Source organism: Sphaerodactylus townsendi, linkage group LG08, assembly GCF_021028975.2.
Source record: "Sphaerodactylus townsendi isolate TG3544 linkage group LG08, MPM_Stown_v2.3, whole genome shotgun sequence".
In the NCBI taxonomy this organism is placed as follows: domain Eukaryota; kingdom Metazoa; phylum Chordata; class Lepidosauria; order Squamata; family Sphaerodactylidae; genus Sphaerodactylus; species Sphaerodactylus townsendi.
In genome coordinates, this window is record NC_059432.1 from 60617937 (window position 1) to 60637084 (window position 19148).

The 19148-nt window shown below is 41.7% G+C and overlaps 1 protein-coding gene across 2 annotated transcripts in view; it reads left to right on the forward strand.

The window, feature by feature from the left end:
• The first annotated feature begins 708 nt into the window (after positions 1-708).
• CFAP43 (cilia and flagella associated protein 43) overlaps positions 709-19148 on the forward strand; it is a 66268-nt gene continuing 47828 nt past the window's right edge. For both annotated transcript variants that reach the window (XM_048506815.1, XM_048506816.1), the window contains exons 1-12: positions 709-818; positions 1688-1941; positions 4704-4800; positions 6283-6450; positions 6775-6925; positions 9117-9276; positions 11537-11590; positions 14589-14668; positions 15239-15370; positions 16283-16399; positions 17188-17268; positions 17651-17799. In XM_048506815.1, coding sequence (XP_048362772.1) covers positions 754-818; positions 1688-1941; positions 4704-4800; positions 6283-6450; positions 6775-6925; positions 9117-9276; positions 11537-11590; positions 14589-14668; positions 15239-15370; positions 16283-16399; positions 17188-17268; positions 17651-17799 — 1508 coding nt within the window. In that variant the 5' untranslated portion in view covers positions 709-753. The remainder of the gene's footprint in view (positions 819-1687; positions 1942-4703; positions 4801-6282; positions 6451-6774; positions 6926-9116; positions 9277-11536; positions 11591-14588; positions 14669-15238; positions 15371-16282; positions 16400-17187; positions 17269-17650; positions 17800-19148) is intronic.

Sequence of the window (19148 nt, forward strand, 5' to 3'; positions counted from 1 at the left end):
TTCTGTTCTATTACTGAAGACTGAGTGTGGTGTAGTAATTATGAGTATTGGAGAGGTATCTGGGAGAACTGCGTTTGAAGCCTCACATGCTATGGAAACTTGAAATCATACTCTCTCAACCTAACCTACCCAAAAGGGTTGTTGTGAGGATAAAATGGAGGCCAAGAGAATGATGTAAGGTAAGCTGCTTTTGGTCCTGGTTGGGGGAAAAGGTGGAGTAAAATCAATTAAATAAATAACATGAATATTCAACTGCCTGAGGCTGATCTCCTGTTTTGTTTTGAAGTTTAGTTTTACAGTGGAATTCTAAGTACATCTGACAGCCAATGTAAATCAACGGGGTTGGGAGGGAGGGTGTCATGGTGATTACTTTGCTAGTCAAGAAGTCGCGCACATTTCCCTAGGGAAATGTTTGCAAGTGTGCAGGTCCCGCTGCCACCAGCAAGGGAAAAGGTATTGTGAACTGAAACGGCAGCAGAACCCGACTATATTCGAATTGAAACTTTGGTCCGAAATCGCACCTCCAGAAGGAGTCTTGGAAGTTTAAACCTCCTCTCTTCCCTGCTCTCGGGCCAATAGCCAATCTGCGCCACGCAATTGGAGAACGTAAACGGAAGTGGGCAAGCAGAAAAAAAAGAAGAAAATCTCCGTTTAGGGTTTAGCCAATAGAAAAATGCTCGGGCGTTGCTAAGAGACGGGTGTAAACAGCCCCGCACAGCTGGGGGAGGACCCGGCGACGAACTTGAAAGGGCAATGGAGCCTGCAAAAGCGTCTCGGCGGCCGGCGACTCCTCAGCACAGAGCCGAGTTGGAAGTGAGGTGCAGAGGGAATGAGGGTGGAGTGGCTGGGATGCTTGTTGCTTACTATTTCCGAAAAACGCCTTCCAGATGGCTGCTCCCGATCAAGCCACGGGAGCCTCGCCTTTGTACTCTGGGACGATCTAATATATTTTAAAGGATAAAATTCTTTTCTTAACCCGAAGTCTTTCACCTGAATTCCTTTCATGGTTCTCCATCTTCTGTCTCCCACACAAACACCTTATATAGCAACTACTACAGGTTCTTTCCTCCCCCACCTGCTACCTCCCCATAAGATCAGACCTTTGTGCCTCTCTTTGATCAGGCAAATTCAGTGTCCCTCTCTGGAGCTCTGCAGAGACTACAACCAAACACTGTCCTTCTGACATACTGTTTTCTTTATGAATGCCAATTGATTCAAGGATGGCTTTCTCACCCTGCCAAAAAATAGAAAACAAAAATGTATGAAGGTTGGCTCTGTCTTAACCCAAGGGTACATGTGACATGTACCTTGACTTCCTTCTGATTTGCACGAGAGGTTAATATGTTTTGTATATTTCTAAAAATGATAGTTGTATCTCAAAGTTGATTAGAACAAAAGGCTTTCTTTTAGAAAGAAATTGCTAATGTTCACCTATTGGGACTTTTCTCTGCCATTTCCCATTATTTTCTTAAATATATGTTTGTTAATAATAGTGCAACCAATGTATTATTAAACATACAGTCTGTGTGTGTGTGTGTGTGTGCGCCCGTAGGGGGCGGGGGATATGGACCAATAGATACACACATGTGTTCAAAGCGGAAACTTTTGTTTTATATTCACAGGTCTTCTGATTAAAATTGTTTTCTTTTAAAATGTCATGTAATCCTGTTTTTTTTTTTCTCCAAAGATGGGTGCAAGGATTCACCAAAAGAAAACTTGGCTTTGTGAACAACAAAACTATTTGTTATCCTTGCGGGAATTATGTCATTTTTATCAACTTTGAAACAAAGGCGAGGACAATCTTACGATGCAAGAATGGAAGTGTGGGAGCCTTTGCAGTGAACGGGAACCAGGGAATGATAGCTTTTTCTGACCGCCAAATGGAACCTACAATCTACGTTTATGCCTGTCCAGAGCCAAGAAAGCGAGCTAAATTGAAAGGTAGTTCTGAAGATGTCCTTCCTTTCTGAGCCATGTTTAATCTAATCATCAATCTTGAAATGAAAAGCTGGTTTGAAGGGTTTAGTGAAAGTGATGACATTAAAATGTACCACATCAGCCTAGGAAATAATCAATATACACATTCCTAAATTGCTTTACTCCTTAATTAGTTAACAGATCTTGGCGCTGTATAAATTAAAGCTTTAAAAACATCACTAGCTAAATAAAGTTAAAGACACTTGAGCATGATAACCCATGATAAAGAGTGAAAGGGGATCAAGATAAAGAAACAGTAGCCTCTGAATCAACACAACGTGTGATATCTGCTAGTTTTGTGGTATGGGACTTTGTAAATATGGAACAGGATGGGATGAATTTTATTTTCTGGCTGTCAAGTGGCAGCCAACTTATGGTAACTCCATAGGGTTTTTGAGGCAAGGGATGTTCAGAGGTGGCTTACCATTACCTGACTTTGTGCAGTGATCCTAGCATTTTTGGGTGGTCTCCCACCCAAATACTGACCAGGTCAAACCTTGTTAACTTCTGAGATCTGATGAGATTGGGCCAGCCTGGACTATTCATGTAAGGGTAGTAGTCTGTGAAAGCAGTAATAATTGTTAATCTTTAAGAAGCCCTAGGACTCCTGTTTTCAGGAAAATTACGAGTAAATGCCACCTAGATATGATGTTGCATGGTTGGATGATTTCCAGGCTGAACTATTTTAACATGAAAAGTAGTTTAGTTTTTTTAAAAAAATTAGTTTCATTCAAAATACATCTAATTTCAGAAGATAGCTGAAAAGAGCACATTGATGGATTCTGCACAGGGCAAATATAATGGCTGTAGGACACAATACAAACAGTTTTTTTGTGGGGGGGGGGACTTTGCACAGGTCCCATTCCCAAAACAAGTCTGCCCCCTTTTTATTTCCATCAAGCCAGGATTTTCAAAAATTGCTAAACCAGCAATCCTTATGCAAAATCCTGGGTTGGAGCCATTTCTGCGTGAATAGCCAAGTAGGAGTCACTTTATTTTCCTCCCTTTCACCACATCATCCACAGTCAGAGAGAATCTGCCTGCCATTGTCCTGCCAATGCAGGGAGGCTCCATTTTCTTTGATTTTGCGTGTTGCATATGTGCAGCTACGCAGATGTAACTGATCGAATTGTGGGTTGATCGGCATGGCTGTGGAGATTCATTTCGGTATGCCTGCACAGCAACGCATGGACATAAAAAAGAGAGAAATAAAAAATAAAGGAAATTAAAAAGTGGGAGAAGCATCTCTGTGTGGAGGCATGAAAGAAACCCAGATTGTTTCCATGGGCTCCAATCACTGCCTGCATGGCACGCGTGTAAACGGGGAAAAGGAAAACAGGTTCCTTTATAACATCTGCAATCCGTTATACATTTGCTATGCGGAATTGACTAATGCTTACTTGGGGAAGAATAACCACTCACACTGAGATGAACTTCCAAGTAAGCATGCATACGATTGCCGTACCTAAGTATATTTCCTTTAACGGGGCCTGTTACAATGTTGGCACAATTATATGACATAGTGCAGTGGTGGCGAACCTCACTCAGAGCCCTCTTTGTGGGCCCGCATGCCGTCGCCCCAGTTTGGGCACTTGGCAGTGGCATAGCATCAAGGGGGTGAGAGGTGCATGACTAAGGTGACCAGATTTTTACTATTGAAAAGCGGGGCACGCGCACCCCCATGAGCACACTGCCTTTTGCGGCGGCGCTCCCCGGTCAGGAAACAGGGAAGCGCCTCAGAAGGCACTGCGGCAGCGCGGGAGGCGCTCCCTCCTGCGCTGCCACACTGCCTTCTGGGGCGCTTCCCTGTTTCCTGACTGGGGAGCGCCGCCGCAAAAGGCAGTGTGCTCCTGCGGCCACATGCGCGCTGCCGCAGGAGCACATTCCCTAACCGGGACAGTTTCAAAGCCCAGCGGGACGCGGGACACGGGACACATCGCGCAAAAACGTGAGTGTCCCGCAAAAATCGGGACGGCTGGTCACCTTATTCATGACACACTGGGCCCATGCCCCTATGGGCCGTGGCAAGCGTATTCTGGGGGCATGGTGGGGGTGTTTTGGGGCATTCTGGGGGCATTCCAGGGCAGGGCGGAAGTGGATGGGGCGTGGCAGGGGCACAGGGTGTATGAGTGCCCTGGGCACAGTTTCCCCTTGCTCCACCCCTGGCACTTGGTCTCTAAAAGGTTCGCCACCACTGACATAGTGGCAGGAGAGATGGGAATGTTCCATTTCTGAATAAACCCCAACTATTGTTTTAGATTCTGGCCTTTTTGTGTCATCTGCTGAAATACAGTTATATTGTGGAATGATCTAAGGAGCTAATATTATTCTGGACAGATTCCACTTTCAAGGAATCATTTGAGTGTACTATTTGCTCTTTAGGGCAATAGATTATCAGTGCCAGGAATTCATTCAGAACCATTCAGATAAGTTAAACAAAACCATCAGAGATGTACAAGGGTAGTAGATGCGTGACTTAGAAAAAGGTCAGGCAGGAGCAATCAAGCTTTTGATTTCCTTGGATACTGGACCTGCAATGCATGGTCGCTTTGCTGCTTCCTATCTATTCTTTCTCAGGATTTAAAAATTCTACGGATCTTTCTGTAGAGCCACACTCCACTGAAAGAAAAACATCAATTATTCAGGAAAGAAAGAACAGTATGTGATAAAGAATGGAGTAGCACAAAGCGGCTGGTATCTAAAATCCTTGCTGTTTTATATTCTAGGGCAGGCTGGCTTGGACTATTCCTTGCTTGCATTCAGTCATACAGGCTCTTACCTGGCCAGTTACTCCTCAATCCCAGAATTTTCTCTTTCCATATGGTAAGTGTTAGATACATTATTTTAATACAGGTAGTGCTATATACATAGTGGTAATAGATGGGTCCCCTGGCTTGGCTTTGGGGATTGATTGGGAAGTTAAAATGGTTCATGTAGCAAACAAAGCTGCCCTTGTGTTCTGGCAATAACAAATGGGGCCACTTGGCTCAGCCCCACTGGGGACAGCATTGGGTGACACTTGTCTGTGCCTTCATGTCATGCTATTAGATAGGCCTGAGGCAAGCAGCACCTGTGGCCATGAAAGCATCACTAGGGTTCTGATTGGCTTCCTTCCAGCCATTAGGAGTTCTCTAAGTCAGCTTTCCATCAGAATTTTCCTGATAAATCAACAGGTAAATCCACACCTTCTTGATTTAGCCAAAAATAATTCTACTTCTTGCTCATACAGATAGACTCACATTGATGCAGCATATATGCACAAATGTATGCCTGCAAATTACTGCCTTGTTTACAAGGGAACTTTAGGAAGCCAAATGATACCTCATAATTTACCACACAGTGTTGGTCAGCAGTCTTTCGCAACTGCTTTTCATTATGTACTGTTGAAAATGATGAATAAGAATTTGTAGTTCACAACAGCACTGTATTTATAGTGTACTTACATGCAGAGCCTAAGCTGAAAAGGACAGTGTGACAATACAATCTAATGCAAAGTTACTTTTATGTGAGTCCACTGGTTTCCATACTGAAGTAACTCTGCATAGAGTCAGACTGTCCTTTACAGCTATGGTCCTAAGACTCTTGAATTAGTTTGGGCCTAAGGGCCAAACTAGAGATGATGGTTGGTGTCCATCATGGGAATGCCACCATTTTAAAGTGATTTTTAAATGCCACAAGGACTCAATCCTGTGTGGACCTGCAGCACAGCAGGCTGAAACATTCTTGTTTTTGCCAACAAACATGACTTTTCAAGTGCCAAAATCACTTTAAAATGCTGGTGGCATCCCTGTGATAGACCTGAGGATTTCATCACATCTTCTTTGTGTTTCTAAGAAACTATAGCGTTTGCCTTTTTTGAAAATTATCTAAGTCTCATGAGCTCCAAAAGGCATTGGGAGTGTGATAGTTTTATCTTTTTCTTTGTTTCTTTCATTGTTTTAGGCAGCTGCCATCTTGGGGCTGTTTTAGGTACATGTTTATTCTACCCCTTTTTTAAGGAGCTCAGGGCAATGTATGTCGTTCTCTGCTCCTCCCTTTTCTCCTCATAATAACTTAGAGAGAATGACTGGGCCAAGGTGACCTAGCAAGCTTCTGCAGCCCAGTGGGAATTTGAACTTGGGTCTCCCAGATGCTTAACTGACACCCTTATTTCTGCACCATGCTGCCGCTCTCTGTCTGTGTTGGTTTGTATTGTTTATAGACTTGCATTGTGTGATTTATTTGTTCTGGTGTGATCTTGCAGGAAGGTGATGTATAAACTAACAAAACAAATAGGTTAACTGACTTTTTTTCATCTTTGATTAGGGACTGGAGCAAAAAAACCCTACTGTGCAGTCAGTCACAGCCAGGAGTAGATGTGACTATGATGAGTTTTAATCCCATGAGCTGGCACCAGTTGTGTTTGTCTAGTGGGACCTCTGTTACTCTCTGGAATATTGAAAGAAGTGATAATGAGCACCTTCTGAAGTCAAAGTAAGGGCATCACTGAGCCATAGTTGCTTCATGTTCTGGCATTGAAAGATTTATTTTTCTGTCACTGGGAGTATCTCTGCTACACACAAATGGTAGAATTGCTAAGAAGATTCCACAGATTGGGGAGCTGTCATGCAAATCAGCTGCTTCAGTCATGTTCCTGGGTAGAAAATGTTTCTATTCTATCCTCCTCATGTTGCAAAAACATCCATTTAAAAATACCATAAACTAAAAAGACCATGAATTTCCAGGTACAGTTTTCAACCTATATTTTCAAAAAAGCTCTTTTTATCTGCTAATAGAATGTTTCTTTTATTGCTACAGGCCAGTCATTCTCCCTGCTCAAGATGGATCTACAATAAATGAACAGAATGACTTTTTCTGCTTTATCCATGGTCATGATCCATATTTTGGTCCTGTACTGCCTAATTCAGCTGTTGCTGGTCTTGTAGGCGATGAAGCGGAAACATTTAAAGTGAGTTCTGTTGCATGTATAACTGTGGTGGTGGACTTCTTTATTAGCACTCATACTGAGCAAACAACACTTATAATCTGAGCAGATGAACTGAGCACTTTTCAGTAAAGTCGTTTCAGACAATACAAACTGGCATTAAAAAGAGAGTGCAGAAGTACTTAGGCATTTGAATTCCACTGTTTTGTGTGCATACTCCTGTATTGCCTTTTTTGGTGGGGAGAGGTGGGGTATCCATGAATTGATTAGAAAGCATAGGTAGCCCCAAGTGAGCAGGAAAACTTAAGTCAACTTGTGGATGACAGCTGTAATTTCCATTTTCTCTTTGGACCACTTATGGTGATCAACCTCTTCCAGGTAGCAAAGTTTTGAAGATACTTTTACTGACCTTTTCAGCCAGAGGTGGACAAATTACAGTCTGTGTGACAGCTTAGCAATTTGTCAAGAGTTTTGGTTTGCTGGAAGATGTTGCAGCTGATTCTATGGTCTTGCAGGCCACAAAAGCCATGAATAGTAGCAGACAGGGTTATGTTCTGATCACTGCCCGCAGCAGGCAGTAGGCAGAATATCACAGCAGGTCCAGCCAGTTCAGACCAAAATATTTGCTCGGCCATGTTCTAGATTGTTCTTACTGCTTTGTGTAGAACCAGAGGTACTGCTGCTCTTGGTCTATTCATTTGAGTCCAATTCTGAATGTTAATGCCAGAGAAGTAGCCATATCAGTCTGTTGCAGCAAAACAAAACTGGAGTCCAGTGGCACCTTAAAAACTAACACATTTTTTCCAGCAAAAGGTTCCATGACTCAGAGCTTACTTCCATCAGTTGCATTGCATTGTGCATCCATCAAGTTGCTGCTTTTATGTTGACAGCAGAAAGCAGGGATGGGAAAGAGATGCTACAAAATAAAGCCTGTTTAAAGTAGTAGGTGAGGGGTTCGATCATTGGTTGTCCGGCAGGTAAAATAGAACGGACATAAATTCTAGTACAAAACAAACAGATATAGTAGGAAGTTACAAATGTATAGCTGAACTAATTGACATCTGTATGGGATGCAATTTACAAGATATTAACTATAGTGAGTGAACAATCTCTGAGAAGGCCTTTGAGCTAAGTCGTTTGAACTTGTTAATGGAGTCTAATCCATCAGCTTTGCAGATGAGTCTCCCACTGAAGTTCTTCTATTGAAAAAAGTAATTTATAGATCAGCAACAGAATTCCCTGGCAGATTGAAATGGTCACCTACTGATTTCTGAATATTTTTATTTTTAATTTAAAATTTACCTCTCTTGCTGAGATTCAAGACAGATTACAAAATATAAAAATGATGCCTCAAGTAGCACGAGACATCCAATAAATAATGCAATCGTTCTAGGATGATCAAATATAAAAACTATGCAACAATTTTTTTCTTTCATATTTCATAGTCGTATTGCTTATTAGATGTCTCATGCTATTGATTGCACTGATTTATGCTGTGTAATCTGCCTTGATTATCAGTAAAAAGGCAGACTATAATAAAGTAATTAAACAAATAACCCTATAAGATAAACAATGCAGAAAAATGATTATAAAAATAGGAAACAATGGAGTAAGAGCAACGTGATGCATATAATAAATACCACAATAGAGGGGGCAGTGGAGAGTAGAAAGCACTGCTGATGCTTGATGGCATATATTTAGTTGGCAAATGAGCTAGTGCAGGGGTAGGAAACCTGCGGCTCTCCAGATGTTCAGGAACTACAATTCCCATCAGCCCCTACCAGCATGGCCAATTGGCCATGCTGACAGAGGCTGATGGGAATTGTAGTTCCTGAACATCTGGAGAGCCGCAGGTTCCCTACCCCTGAATGATCCTGAGGTGGTATAGGTGATGTTATTTGGTCCTGTGATTATGTCGCTTGAGTTGAGTATCGTTAATTATTTGTGGCCTGTCCTGGTCGGTGATATTTCCCTGGGGTGGCAGGCCTTGCCTTGTTTACAGGCAACTCCTAACATAAGACAGCTTCTGACCTCTAATAATTGGCCACGAAACAGCAGCACAGACTTGGGAACCAGATCCTGCTACAAGTCTCGAAGAAGTTTGTTATACAACCAAGCCATACAATCTCAGGCTGAACCACTTTTTCATATATAATATATGTAATCATGATTGATTCTTGCAACTGAAGAGTTTTGTTTTTGTTTTTAAATAAAGCCTAAAGATGATACTCAGCCTACAGTTCATCCTACTGTCCACTGCTGGACACCAACTTCTGACTTGTACATGGGTTGTGAAGAAGGATATTTTTTGAAAATTGGTGCAGACACATTCAAGGCTATTACTGTTCATCAGAAACTTTCACCAGATGCTAAAGGTAAGCAGTACAAGTAATGGTTATCCCAAGGTTTGTTTGTTTTTCATTGAAGTAGGGAACTGTTAAGGGAGAATGGCTATACCTTCCTGTCCAGACCACCTGATAAAATACTTGGATTGTGCTGGTTTCCTGAAAGATTAGAAAAAGACAGGTTTAGCATAGAGCACATGGGGGATGGGGGGGGGACACAATGGAAGCATGATCAGATCACAGTGTCATGTGGATTTCCGAAAAAGGTGCTGCCATTTTGTATGCAAAGCAGAGAGGGGAAAATGCGATATGAAAGCAGCTGAAGTATCCCATAGGGCTATGTATTCAGATACATCCAGTCCAAATATATACCTGGAAAATACCTGATAATTATTTTCTGAATACATTCAGGTCTCCTGGAGATATCTGGGATTTTCTCAAATACCAGGAAGTGGGTCCCCCCTAAATCCCGGAAATATTCAGGATTAGCCAGTGTTTGAAGACTTCCGAGACTGTCTTTTCTTTTTCCTTTGTGTGTGTGTGTGTGTGTGTGTGTGTGTGCACTTGTGCGCATGTGTTCTTCCTGGGCTTTTTACCATGTTTGTTTCATGTTAAGTATGTCTTTTTAAATTGATTTTGTTGGTCTTGCAACATTGTATTATTTGCATAAGTTCTTGGAACATTTGCTCCAAGTCACTTGAAATTTGTGTGTTATTTAAAGAACAGGCACCAGTAGCTCCACTGCAGGTTTGGTGCAATTTGTTCAAAAAATAGCCCTATGTCACAAAGGGAATAATGGAGTAGAATAATATCAGAATCCCCACCCAACCCCAAAATGCCCCAAATCTAAATACCAAATTAATATTTGGAACCTGGAAAAGCAGAAATACTGATATATTTCAGATTCTTGCTATCCAGATCTGAAAAGAATTTACTAAATTTTTAAAAACTGCACATCTTTATTCTCCCAGGCCTATGTAAGCTATAATGAACTGTTGAACTGCACCCAACTACTGCACCTTATTCCCCTATAGAATCTTCCATTTATATTGTGCATGTGTCCCCAGGGGGACTGCCAGTTTACTGGTCTAGCACACTGATATTATAATAAACAATTAAAGAGGACTATATGCACACCAAACACAACAACAATCTGATCCTCTGAAGATGCCAGCCATAGATCCAAGCGAAACGTCAGGAGGAAATGCTACTAGAATACGGCTATACAGTCCGGAAACCACACAACACCCCAGTGCTTCCATTCCTGAAAGCCTTCGATAACAATTGTTTCACCCGTTTCCTTCCAAAATATACTCATTTTATTTTGAATACTCTGTTACAGTCTATCCCTGAATTTGCCCAAGAGTGGGCCTTTAAACACTGTTGTTTATCTTGATCACCTTTCTGCTCACAAAGTCTGAAATGGCATTCCTGGTTGGAATGGTGTAGCTGAAATATATCTTCCTAAATGACTGATAGTTATATGTGTTCTCAGTAGCTGGCTATTTTAATTTATGTCAAACAAATACATCAGGTTCTCCAATACCATATTATACAGTGTGAGAAACGTAACACACAACTTTATCCTGTGTCCTAGGCTCCTAAGGATCTGTTGCTCTGAGTGAACTTTTTTTTTTGTCTTCATAGAGATTATATTTAAATGTTGCTGTCTTGCATAAAAGTCTCCCTGGAAATACTTCCGTACAGTTTTCCAGCTCCTTATGCATTAGGATATGATCGTGATGTTATTATTTCTTGTGTCAAGCTAACTTCTTTTATGAGCAAATCTTGGTAGGAAAAAAGTGGCAATCAGATTAAACACTTTTTCAAAAAACTGCCTGTGGGGTTTTCAGTTGGTTTGCCATTGCCCTCCTCTGCATAGGAACCATGGTATTCCTTGGAAGTCTCCCATCCAAACACTTGCCAGGAATGACTGCTTACCTTCTGACATCTGGCTACATCATGCCAGCCTGGGGCTATCCAATACTTCTGTATATGTCACAGTCAACATTGCTTCCTCTGTGAAATAGCTGGGGCATGCAGTCCCAAGAAATGTGCATCGCCATGTAGAAGGCTTTTCTATAATCTTCAATGTTTGAATCACTCTTGAGTATTTAAAAAATCAATATATTTATATTGCTCATTGTACATATTAATTGGCTTTACGTATATATGTAAGATGAAATAAAGTGAAGCATTTATTTCTGCTAATTTAGAAAACATCTAACCCTAGCACAGTTGTCAGTAAATTGTATGGACCATCACTGAAACAGTGTCGCTTCCTTTCCAGCAAAACTACGTGCAACGTTTCGGTCATTGTCCCACTATAGTGAGAAATCTCAAGGTATTCCTTATTGTATATATGTCCTGCTATAGTGGGAAATCGCACTGCTATTTGTTAGAAAATATGATCACAGATTAATTTTAAATGGATGTATTGTCGAAGGCTTTCACGGGCGGAATCACTTGGGAGCTGTGTGGTTTCCGGGCTGTATGGCCGTGTTCTAGCAGCATTCTCTCCTGATATTTCACCTGCATCTGTGGCTGGCATCTTCAGAGGATCTGATAGTTGGAAAGGAAAACAAGTGGAGTATATATACCTGTGAGTAAAGGTCAATAGGTGAGGGCACTCCTATTTAGATGCCCTCACCTATTGACCTTTACTCACAGGTATATATACTTGACTTGCTTTCCTTTACAACTATCAGATCCTCTGAAGATGCCAGCCACAGATGCAGGCGAAACATGAGGAGAGAATGCTGCTAGAACACGGCCATACAGCCCGGAAACCACACAGCACCCTATTTAAATGGATGATTGATAGTGGACCTAATGTCTTTATCAGAAAACTCCAAGCCAACAGTGTAAATGGGCAACCATATTGAATTTCAGCCAGAGAACTGAGCTGTTCTGAGGTTTTTTCATTGCACAGATATTGTATAATTGGTTTTTCACTCTTAAATTACTGTACTGTACTTAAGAACATAAGAACATAAGAACAAGCCACCTGGATCAGACCAGAGTCCATCTAGTCCAGCTCTCTGCTACTCGCAGTGGCCCACCAGGTGCCTTTGGGAGTTCACATGTAGGATGTGAAAGCAATGGCCTTCTGTGGCTGTTAGCTCCCTTTGAAGCACCTGGACTGTTATAGGCATTTGCAATCTCAGATCAAAGAGGATCAAGATTGGTAGCCATACAACCCACTTCTCCTCCATATAATCTGTCCAAGCCCCTTTTAAAGCTATCCAGGTTAGTGGCCAATGCTCACCACCTCCTGTGGTAGCATATTCCAAACACCAAATCACACGCTAAGTGAAGAAGTGTTTCCTTTTATTAGGTTCTAAATTCTTCCCCTGCATTTCAATGAATGCCCCTGGTTCTTCAATGAATGCCTCTGGTCTCTAGAAAGATTGCAGAAAATATTGGCTCTCTCTGTCAACATTTTCTACTCCCATGCATAATTTTAAGTAGACTTCAATCATATCCCCTCAGACGTCTCCTCTCCAAACTAAAGAGTCCCAAACGCTGCAGCCTTTCCTCATAAGGAAGGTGCTGCAGTCCCTCAATCATCCTCGTTGCCCTTCTCTGCACTTTTTCTATCTCTTCGATATCCTTGAGATGTGGAAGCACCAGAACTGGACACAGTACTCTGGCAAGTGCGGTCAGCACTACCTGGGCTTTTATATAAGGGCATGACAATCTTTGCAGTTTTATTCTCAATTCCTTTCCTAATTATCCCCAGCATAGAGTTTGCCTTTTTCACAGCTGCCATACATTGAGTTGACATTCCCATGGAACTATCAACTAAGACGCCCAAATCCCTTTCCTGGTCTGTGACTGATAGCACTGACCCCTGTAGCGTGTATGTGAAGTTTGGATTTTTTGCCCCTATGTACTTGGAATAGAACTGAATGATTGTGCCACAGAAAGGAACAATCCTCCCCTTTTTTATAGTATGGCGAGAACCTGTACACACATATAGCCCAGCCATGAGTAAAGGAGAGCAGAATAGAGAGGTACAATTACATCCCTTGACACTAGACACTATACTCCTAGTGATACAGCCCAAGAAATGCATTGGCTTTCTTGGCCGCCACAGCACACTGCTGACTCATGATCAGTTTGTGGTCTGCTAAGACTCCCAGAACCCTTTCACATGTGCTGTTGTTAAGTCAGGTATCTCACATCCTATACCTGTGCATTTCTTTTTTTCTGCCTTAATGTAATATCTTACATTTATCTTGGTTGAAATTCATTTGGTCAGTTTTGGCCCAGCTCTCTAATCTGCAGTGGTGTATCTGCCTAGGGTCCCCGGGTGCCACTCTTCTGGTCACGTAGGGGGCGCAAAATTGGCCCCCCACATTACCAGGAAGTCTTGCTGTCTCATCGTTTTCACGTGCCTCGACCCCCTCTGAGGCACGCAAAAACGATGAGACAGCAGGACTTCCTGTTGCCTCCAAGTGCCCTCAACCCCGCCCTCAACTTCCCCCTCCCTTCCACCCTGCTGGCTGGGCTCCCAGCTGGCAGCCTGAAGTCTCTTCTGACCTCCCTTCCAGGCAGGCCAGAAGAGACTGCAGTCCCGGCCTCGGAGTCCTTCTTTTATAAGCACTGAGGCTGGGGGTGGGGCTTGGGGAGCAGGAAGTCCCACCTCTTCCTGCTCCCCAAGCCCCACCCCCCGGCTTCAGTGCTTATAAAAGCAGGTCTCTAAGGCAGGGACTGCCATCTCTTCTGGCCTGCCCAGAGGGGAGGTCAGAAGAGACTGCAGGCTGCCAGCTGGGAGCCCAGCTGGCAGGGGGAGTCTGGGGGGGAGGTGGGCACCCTAGACCTTGCCCATGTCCATGGTGACATGGGCGGGGTCAAGGGCAGTGGGGGGGTGAAGCCAGGGTGGGGGCAGAGCCTGGGGGTGTCCTGGAGACAATTTGTCTCCCGGTGCCATTTACCCCTGGTACTCCTCTGCTAATCTGTCTAGGTCATTTTGAATTTTGCCTCTGTCCTCTGGGGTATTAGTTATCCTTCCTAATTTGGTATTATCTGAAAATTTGATTAGCATGGCCTCTATTCCATCATCCAAGTCATTGATAAAAATATTCAATAGTTGAGTTCTGTGACACAGTCCTTTGACACTGTTTGCCATCTGTCTTTCCATGTTTGTAAACCACCTGACAGTACTGTTGTATAATCTGTATATTGGTGTATATTCTGTATACAACTGTATATTCAAAAGTCAACCGCTTGTCAATCCTTACCCCCTTTTGCATACTCCTATTGCCTTGACCTGAGAATTGCTTCTGCCCCACTGAATAAAATATATGGGTATCAATTGTTGTTGTTTCATTTCTTAGATGATGAAAGGCCTGAAATTCAAAATGTAATCCTGTTTGCTATGGCACTACACAAGGATGGACTGTATGCAGCTGGAAGTGTAAGGCATAATTCACTAGATACAAGCAGTGTCACTATGAATAACTGCTAATCAGATTCCTTCTGCCTTGCATGGGTGCCCAGGGTATTTGGGGAGCAAGAGCATCAGAGTGGATTTGCCATCACTTGCTGCCTTTATGTTACATAATTCCTTTTCATAGAGTAAAAGCTGTTTTTTGAGAGTTCTTGAGCATTGGCACTCGTGGGCCCTGGCTGTGGAAATCCTGCATTCTGTTTGTGGACCAGCTTGTTTGAGTACAAACACTCCAAAGAGAACCAATTCAGAGAGCTCATTGTTTAAGCTCTAATTGCCAAGATTTGAAGAATGCTGAAAATGGCTCTTTTTTTCTAATGCAGTAAATGTTTAGAAATAGAAAAAGGAAAAAAAAAACTTCTATTGTCCAGAGGGCAACTATGCAGTAACCCAGTGATAAAGCTGAAAATATTTGAAAGTCATCTGTTTCCAATGGTTGGACTAGTAGTGTCTGAGACTTTAGAGTAATTTGAGAGACAATTAATTGCAATGTGTGAAGCCTTGCTAATTGTGCTTTTTTATGTTTTTGCTACCTAGGATGGTGTTGTGCGTTGCTATCAAGTCAAAGGCACACAATTTCAAGCAGAAGATTGCCTAGAAGTGGAGGATCCCATAACAAATCTCATCTTCTCCCCTGACTACAGTTACTTATTAGTTGAAACAGAAAAAGTATGTTGCACAAGGCATAAATATGTTAACTAAGGTTCCTGAATTAAGTTATATTTATTGGGATAGTTTCATGCATCACAAAACAAGTCCACAATCTGCACAATATGGAAACTCAGAAAGTGATAAATGATGGCACTGGTTAGCTGAGTTCCTCCTAATTGTAATTTCTGTTTAAGATATGTCCACAGGAAATTTCCTATGAAACTCAATAGAATAATTTGCCTATGTAAAATTAACTATGGTCATAGGCTCCAGGAAAATCGAAGACGTGTAGCAATCCTAAGCAAATTTCTTTTGCACTTTACAAATTATACTATTCCAATAGTACACAGAAATAGTACTTGTATTCCTGCGGCTCTGCTACTGGAAATATATCTGTCTTTTTCAGATCCAAACTCATAAAATAGTAATTATGTGTTAGACCAGATTGCACTATTAGTTGCCAGTGTGTGACTAACCAGATATTCAAGATTCCCAGGGAAAACCATAATAAAGGACTTAGCTTGATAAAGCATCTGAAATGGTTGAAAGTTTGACCTGGACTGAAATTGTTGGAAAAATGTTATTTTCAAGTTCATCTGGCTTTCTAGCTTAGTCATTGGAAAGAAATAGCCACATCAGTTTTCTCACCATACAGAACAGTTTAGATTATAAATAGAACCAGTTAAATTAAAATACAGTAACTTGTGAATACTATAGAATGAAATAATTAATGTAGAAGAAGGACAATATTGAGATTGTTATGAGAATTGTGCAGTTATACAGGCTGACGTTGTGTTATCAGTTACAATATAGTTCCCAAAGTTGGAAGATGACAATTTGAAATGTTAGGTTAATGAAGCTGCAACAAGACTATGTAATAAAATGCTTCCTCTGTCCTTCCCATAATGAGTTATCATTTCTATTTGGCAGGGATCTCTTTATATCTTTAATCCTAATGATAATGAAGATGTGATCCTGTTATTAGATGCAAGTGAAGGACAGTTCCTCGGGGTTGATTTTGTTGTTCCAGGATCTGAGCACTGTGTGGTGAGGAACTGTCACTCTTATTAAATGAGATGTTCAGAGTTCAGTATGTCATTCTGTTGAACGCTTAACTTTGGAACATCATGACAGGCCCTATTTGTAAATGGAGCCTGGGCCCTTTTTTCTTTGTTTGTTAATTTTAAAAAATCATATTACAAGTATTCTAACCTAAGCAATGCTTTCTCACTTTAGACTTTAAGATCACTTGAATGAGGGAGTGACTTAAGATTTATAAAAAATATAAAATTTATATATAAATTGCCATTATTTAATTTGTATTTCAATAGCAATGTTAGATGCATGATTGTATCTATTTTGTGTCACTACCAGTATAATATTAATGGTTTTTATGGGCTGAAGACAAGTGTTTCTCTGAAAACTGAAGTTCTCCAAAGTAATAAGACAGTGTAGAAAGCTGCAGTGTATTACATACCATAGTGAAGACTTCTCATGTCTTGTGCAAGAGGAGGTAGGGAGCATAAATACCTGTTTGAGTCCTACAACATTTAAGATTATTATGGGTGAAGGTAGGCAAACTTACGAAGAGGAGCAAGTGTGGGTTGCTGAGTGAACTATGCTTTTATCTCCTGCAAAAGCAGACATGATTGGGGCAGACCTGTCATATGGGTGTACCATTGTTACATCTGTGTTGGCCCTAAAGTCAGCTTGCACAAAAGAAGTACAGAAGTGTGCCAAGAATAATGTGTATTCCAAGTTATCAGACTGTTTTATGTTTTATAACAACCATGCTCTTTGTTTACAGTTTCTCTTTCTGTCTCTCTTTGTCATAGTCCGTAGCAGAATCAGGGGAGTTGCATATTTGGCAGACAGAAAATGGAGCTTGTGTCAGCAAGGTATCTCTGCACGTTGCGGTAAGCACGAGTGGAGTTTACAGCTGTAATTAACGAGGCTTAATGTGGTTTGTTTATTTATGTGGTGCCATCAAGACAATAGGCTTAGTGCAAAGTTAACCTGGACTCATATTATTTTGAGACTCATGTTAATGAACTCCTTGTCAAAAGTATTGTTTTTGGTTCATGTTTGAGCATTCCAGAAATACTTCCTCATCAGAATGTGCATAACAAACAGAAGCACTGTTTGAACACCTAATGATAGTCTAGCAATGATCATTTATTATAGAGGTTATTTCTTAACAATTCTATCAAATGCCGGTTGGATTTGACCACATAGTGCAACTTGTTACTTGGAAGCTCTTATTACAAAGCAACTCAATATTATCTTTTCATTCCCTAGGCCACAGCAATGGCTTGCAGCTTGTCCTCCCACTGTGTGGCAGTGGGAACTAAAAGAGGCTACATTTTCTTCATAAATGTTGCAGATGTTAAACGTCCTAAGGTGGTTCATCGGGTTTTAGTTACTGAATTTCCTGTGCAGTTTTTGCAGTAAGTAGTACAAGAAGTCAGAGGAGAGTAGTAACTTGGACAAATCTTCATAATTGTTTGAAACTCATTTCACTCCAAGAATGTGTAAATATCAAACATATGATACCAACAGTGGTGGGATTCAACAGGTTCGCACCACTTCAGCAGAACCGGTTGTTAAAATGGTGCTTGTAAACAACCAGTTATTAAATTATTTGAATCCCACCAACAGAACTGGTTGTTAAATTATTTCAATACCACCACTGGATACCAAGAATACTGAATAGCACAATCCAGATCCTCTTCCAATTTATGGCAACCCTGTGCTAATTAGGTATGCTGATTAAGGTTTGCTGGAAGAGTCTTCTCTTTTTGAGCCAGACTGTAGCTGCTTCCACACAGAGGTTTCCCCTCACATACACTGAACTGTGAGCCCTCAGAATGTGGGCTTCCTTGATCAGTGTGAGCATGCCTCCACAGACATCCCATCTGCAGCTAATGCAAGGAAGGAGCAGAGCTACGGTCTGCCTTCAAAGTGGTGCTTAACATTTCCTCTGCTCTCTCTTTTTGTCCATTAAAGGACATTTTCTTTTTCTATGCAGGATGGCTCAGTTGGGGAGGGCATGGGCGGGATGACAGGCCACAAGGATGGGGCAGCACAATCCTGTGATCTATGTGTGCTTATGACCAGATTCTGTGGAGGAATGGGGGAGAGGAAGATGAGGAGAGCAGAGATTGAGTGTTATGGGGAGAAGGCTTGAAGCCACTATTTCCACCTGCTGCCATGTCATTTATCACGGCTGCTGTGACGGGGGCATGTTTTTCGGTTCTTACATGGAAGGGGCCTACTTTAGGTGTGAATGATCCAGAGGACTGTGTCCGTCAGATTCATGGTTCCAGTCATTCACAGTGCTTTGATTACATTTTGCTCAATTGAATTGGTAAGCAAAGATACATTTTGTGCCAAGGCAGTGAACAGAATATCGCTGCTTAAAGGTATAACATTTTTTATTGGGGTACTACTGTTTGGAGGGCTAGCTGTTCTCAGTGTTATTATGCCTTCGGCCAAAAGAATTCCTGAAATTTCTCCCGGAATATATATTGCAGCTTTCCATGAATCATTAACATAGTATTTCCAACTAGAGAGCTTACCACACTACTTGCATTAGCTTTTCTCAGTGATCCTCTCAATTGGTTCTCTGAACTACCACTTGCTACCACTACTCGAATGCTTGGACTGCTTCTCACCTTCAGCGGCGGTGATGTAGGCAGTAATGGATTTCCCCCACAATATGTTCTAACTGGCCCACTAGGTTGCCTCCTCCCATCCGGTGCTTCACCTGCTGAGGCTGCCATGGCACAGGTGGAGA